Source organism: Rhea americana, unplaced genomic scaffold, assembly GCF_003343005.1.
Source record: "Rhea americana isolate MKP2758 unplaced genomic scaffold, rheAme1 scaffold_12, whole genome shotgun sequence".
Taxonomy (NCBI): Eukaryota; Metazoa; Chordata; class Aves; order Rheiformes; family Rheidae; genus Rhea; species Rhea americana.
This window is the reverse complement of record NW_028185261.1, coordinates 5,039,146-5,044,473: the sequence shown is the minus strand read 5'-3', so window position 1 is coordinate 5,044,473 and position 5,328 is coordinate 5,039,146. Positions and strand designations below refer to the sequence as shown.

Sequence of the window (5,328 nt, the reverse complement as noted above, 5' to 3'; positions counted from 1 at the left end):
TAGGAATGACATAAACTCCAAACGCCAGGCAGGCACAGACCCCAGTCTTCGTGTAAGGGTCCTGATCGTCYACAGGTACAATTGCCTGAAATAATATTTACCGTCTCTCCATAGGAAGGTTTGGTCTGAGCATTCACACCAGTGTTTTACTMCAAAATGCTTACTGTGCTGCAGTTCTGTTTATAGACACTTAAAGACACTTTTTTTTCTTTTTATAAGCCCAAGTATAAACAAGCTTTTCCCTTAYAATTTCATCATAAAGCCTTGTGGCAACTTTACAGCTTATCTGCTGCATTTTATAAGTACAGGCTTTCATGACAGCAAAAATCTGCACATTGACAGTCTCTCAAATAGCAGAATCAAGACTGAAGTAAGTAAAAACTGCTTGTCCCTATTGTATAAACTATAGTGAACATTTTACTGTAACACCTTACTTAAAAATAACTCATTCATGAGGAGGTTTTAGGAGGACTGTAATCACCTTCATCAATCTGTGKTGAAAATACCTATTACTAATACCAGTCACTTGAGCTAGTGGGCCTTCATTCGTTCCGCACATAAAAGCATATGGATACCTGAATATATTTGCCTGAACTGGAGAAAAAAATCCACAACTATGAAAGACTCATGGCTGGCAGATGCTGTTTTAATATRCAAAGGAACACTAGTAATACCATGAGTGGACTTACATGTTTAAAACAAAAAGGTCATAGGTATTCAAATACCTCCTCATGATTCTTTCAGACCATGATTACTGAAAGGTTACTTGTCCCCTAAAAATACCAGATATTCTTGATGTCCCAGTCCCATCATCGTTCTGCAGTGTTCTTTTAAAATAAGTTGTCTGTCATTTACTGAATACCTTTATTCTCAGCAGACATGCTGAGGTTTTTTATTTTTTCCCTCCCAAAGAAAAACTTCATCTTGCTGGCAGCTCTGATACTTACAGGCAGCTTCCTATTTGCATAGCAATACACGTAGCCACAACTGAACAACTGCAGTAGTTTCAATGAGTGTTCTGATAGCTAGTTGCAGAATCAGGCAGATCTCCTTACAGAAAGGAACAGTGTTTTCTATAGTACACTCCACAAAGACCTCTGAAATATGTAACACCATATAAATAAAGCTCACCTCCGGATTTTGTTTATTAGGAGGATTTAGCATCTTAAAACATAACTTTATTTGATTTTGCTAAGGCCAGTCCCCAATGAACAATTAACATCAAAAAAACTAAAACTTAAGATAAGAGCTAGTCAAACTTCAAAACATTTTTCACTGACATTACAATTGATGCTGCAATGTTTCAGGAGGAGGTTGCTTTTTTCAAGTATGCAATAAGATCAGCYCTCTCATTTTGCTTTTTAATGCCAGCAAATATCATTTTTGTCCCAGGAATGTATTTCTTGGGGTTTTCCAAATACTCCATCAGTGTACTTTCACTCCAGGTAACACCTGAAAAACAAACACTCTATAAGACCTGCCTCACACTCTATAAGACCTGCCCCAAACCTTATACCAAGGGTCTCAGATTTAAAGTATGGTATTCCTGATCATAATGTGTCTAGGATCCAAGAGGAAAGGGAGAGTGAATAACACTCTCATATTTTTTTCAACATTTCATTTATCTTTTAGTATCCATTTAATGCACAATTTATACATTGCCTTTGAGTCACTTTAATAGCTTGATCATATAATACCTTTGCATCTTGGAGAGTTGCAATTCTTTGTACCATTCACATAAAACATAGCTATATATTACTTTTAAATTACGTAAGCATCTTTGTAATTCCAATATCCAGAATATCCAACTTTAATTTCATTCAAGTATTGAAATGAGAATCTACATATTAAGTTCATCAAGGGTGTGCTTAACTGAAGGGCCTTAGAAAAAGGGTTATTAATGGCCACTTTCTGGATTTTCTTGACAGAAGATGAAAGAAAGCATTATTGTTTCCTTCTAACCCTGCTAAATCCTATCTCTATYAACAGAAGTCTACCAAGTACCAATAGTACTGAAGACTACTGAAGTATCTAATAATAAGCCCAAGTTCATCCTCTGTTCTCAAGAGCTGCCATTTTCTAAAGTGGATTTAGATATCACATTGTTGGCTCCCTTWAAAATACTTATACTATCATCTGTATTATTTGTTCATTAAATATTTAAAGAGAAAAAACAGTCAATACATGGCTTTTTGTGAGAGAATTTGCAGTATAAAACAAATGTTACAAAAAATCTCCCGGAAATCATAGCTAAATCAAAGAGTCAGTGAATTCTGAAACACCTCTGTAACTGAAAACAGGACTGTAATTAATAGGTCGATTCAAAAACTATAAATAAACAAATCAAAACCCCAAATAAAGAAAACCCCCAGATGAGCATACAGAATTATTTTTAGATGTTTCATTGCTTTTCAGGATTGTCTGTACATTATGACAGACACTATATAATGTCTGTACATTGTATGACAAGTCATAATATTTTAATCGATCACAGTATTTTGTCAAATGTTCTTGAGTAAAACTGCAGCACAGCACAACGTCAGTAGAGGGCAGTGAGCAGCAAACAAAATCTAAAAGCACTCAAATAAAAATCTGTGCATTGATATTACAAAATTCTGAATTGCTATTTTTTTTAATTTAGACASTGAGTAATGTTCCTTCTGAAAGTATAGCTAGATTCATCTGCACTTTAGCAATGTAGATGGTTGCAAAAGTAATTCTTGAGAATATGGTTTTCTATTGTACCTCTCAAGAAAAAAGCCTTTCCATATACTTTCATATATTTTCCCTCCAGCACTGCACCGCATTCGTGTCACTTGTTWGTTTTACCTTTGTTCTTGTTAGAATCTGAGTAAGAAAATCCTGCAGCTTGTCCTGTTTTGCGGCCAAACAAACCCCAAAGATTTGGGCCTGTCTTGTGTTTCCCACCTTTTTCAACTGTGTGGCACTGAGAACATTTCTGAATAAAGAGCTTCTTGCCTTTTTCAACATCACCCATTTTGATCTATGTCAAAACACAGAAAAGAGAAATTTACACAACGATACAGAAAGGATCACTGTTGCTCATCATATCTCCTTAACAGCTTTAGAAAATATTTGTCTTGCACTGCAATAAAAATTAAATTCCTAAAACAAATCAAAATTTGATTGAGAATTATAAATCTAGGCTTGGGTAAGACTCTGTTCAAGCTGCACAGTCTCTTAAATTCATCTGATCATTGATGGTCATTCATTAATTCTTTACAAAGTTGTCCAAGATACAATTAGGAAAAATCACCATGATTATTTTTCCTGCATCTCACAGAATTACAGAATTTGCATCATAACTTAAGAGGATAAGGTAGCTTCAAGTCACTTTTGCTTTTCTAGAGCTACTCAGATGGTAAGGGAAAATGTCCATGTATTTTTGTCCAGAGGACCTATCTGAAATACAGCAGCATCTCAGGATTTTCCCGTGGAATGGCCCTATGACATATCCAGAATATCCCTTACTCCGATCCTTTACTCCAGTATACCCTCTCATACTTGYGAAAGTATCTTTTGAAAGCAGCAAGAAACTACCACCACACTGCAGACATGAAAATTCGTAAGGATTATTCCTGGTTAGAAATACAACTTCAAGGAGTCCTTTATAATAACCCAGTCCTGACTTTATAGCAAGGCAGCACAAAGGGATGCAAAACTTAAACGTCTTCTAATACACAAAGCATATTAATCCGACCTTAAAAATATTTGATGAAGATCCTTAACATCTACTGATTAGCAGATATCACCTATGACCCCCGGCAACCCCCAGTGGCCSCCGGGCACCGGCTGGCCCCTGCCAGGCCGGGGACCCCCCGGCGGTGCCCCGCAGCCACCTGCCCCAAACCCGCGGACTCTCGCTGCTCCCGAGCCCCCTCAGCCACCGCTTCGCACTCGGCCAGAGGCAGGGCAGGCGTCGTCAGAGTGCCGTCCAATCACGGGCAGSCTGACTCGGCACGTTCTCTGCTGATTGGCCGGAGCGGCCCACGGGGCGGAATTAAGCGCGGCGCCGTTTTTCTGGCGGGATCCGGAGGTGGCGGGTATGCTGCGTGCTCCCAACGGTCCCAACGGTCCCAACGGCGGCTGCCGCGCGGGCGGAGGGCGCGGCATGGCGGCCCCGGGAGTGGTCCCGCCCCCGGCGGCCTCCCTCCCCGTACCGAAATGCTTGCTTTTCATACTAAATTGCTTTAGGTCCTAATCATGCAGTGCCAAGAAGATACGGTATAAGCAGTGAGGAGTGCTCAGAAAAGACACGTAACCCTAAAAAGCTGTTACCAATGTGTTGTACCTTTAAGCTCAATTTTCACTACAGGCTTCCCGTTGTTCTGTAAAGAAGGAACTTGCATTATATTTTCCTGAGTAATCCTTCACGTGGCACCAAAACCAGTGACTGTATCCAAAATACATTCCTCCGAAAATACTCATTTACCTACATTACACTCTGAAATGAAGTGCTGCTTCTGCACTCCACACATTCACAAATGCCACTTCCCAAATCACTGCCCCTACTGTGCAGAGCTCAAAATGCTGCCTCTCTCAGATGTTCAGGTCTTCAATCCTTGCCTCTGTGAGCCTGCTGATACAAACAAGGTAATCTGGTAGGACAACTACATTTGTAGGCCTGAAAGAGGCCGGGAGGAGGGATTTCTGCACATCTGTTTGTGGAAAGAAAAAACATACAGAATCTGCACACCCAGATYATCTGATTTATTTGGTGCAATGAAAACTTCCGTCTTTAGGTGCAGAATTTATTTTTGAACCCAACTGCTGTGATGAACTGTTTAGTAACTGCAGTCTTTATGCTTTTTTCTAGTTGTGTGCAATACTTTTTGCCACAATTATTTTTCCTGGATATTTTTTGTAGCGGTAGTCTCACAAAACACACCCGGTTCCCTCAGCCTCTGCAGGCCCAAAGTTCACCAGACGCATGTTCAGCCCCACTGATGTCTATCACAGCAGAGATCCTGAAAACGGTCCCCTTGGGGAGGAGCTGTCTCACTACGACACTGCTGTTCCTTTGCAGGGAGTGGGTCACCATTTAGTGTGGTGGGCTCTCTGATTTAAAGATACCCGTTAAAAAACTAATTACTGTAGCACAGATGTGTGCAGGCAATGCTGACACCAAACCATCCCAGGACATGGACTCTGGCTCAGGGATAGCAGGAGCTAAAGGGAGCCCCGGCCCCGAGCGCTCCCTCTCGGTTTGTTTTTCCCCAGTCCTTTCCGGATACCCGCGCCCTGCTGCGGCGCCGCTCCCCCCTAGCAGACGCCCGCCGAGAAGCAGGGGGCGCCGGGCCGCGCCRG

At 41.0% G+C, this 5,328-nt stretch overlaps 1 protein-coding gene across 1 annotated transcript; it reads right to left on the bottom strand.

The window, feature by feature from the left end:
- Positions 1–1,303: 1,303 nt before the first annotated feature.
- On the bottom strand, positions 1,304–2,998 carry LOC146600551 (cytochrome c, somatic-like). Its single transcript, XM_085320979.1, has 2 exons — positions 2,830–2,998; positions 1,304–1,452 (listed from the first exon to the last, which is right to left on the bottom strand). Exons 1-2 carry the CDS (start codon positions 2,996–2,998, stop codon positions 1,304–1,306), a joined length of 318 nt encoding a protein of 105 aa, XP_085177105.1.
- Positions 2,999–5,328: the final 2,330 nt, after the last annotated feature.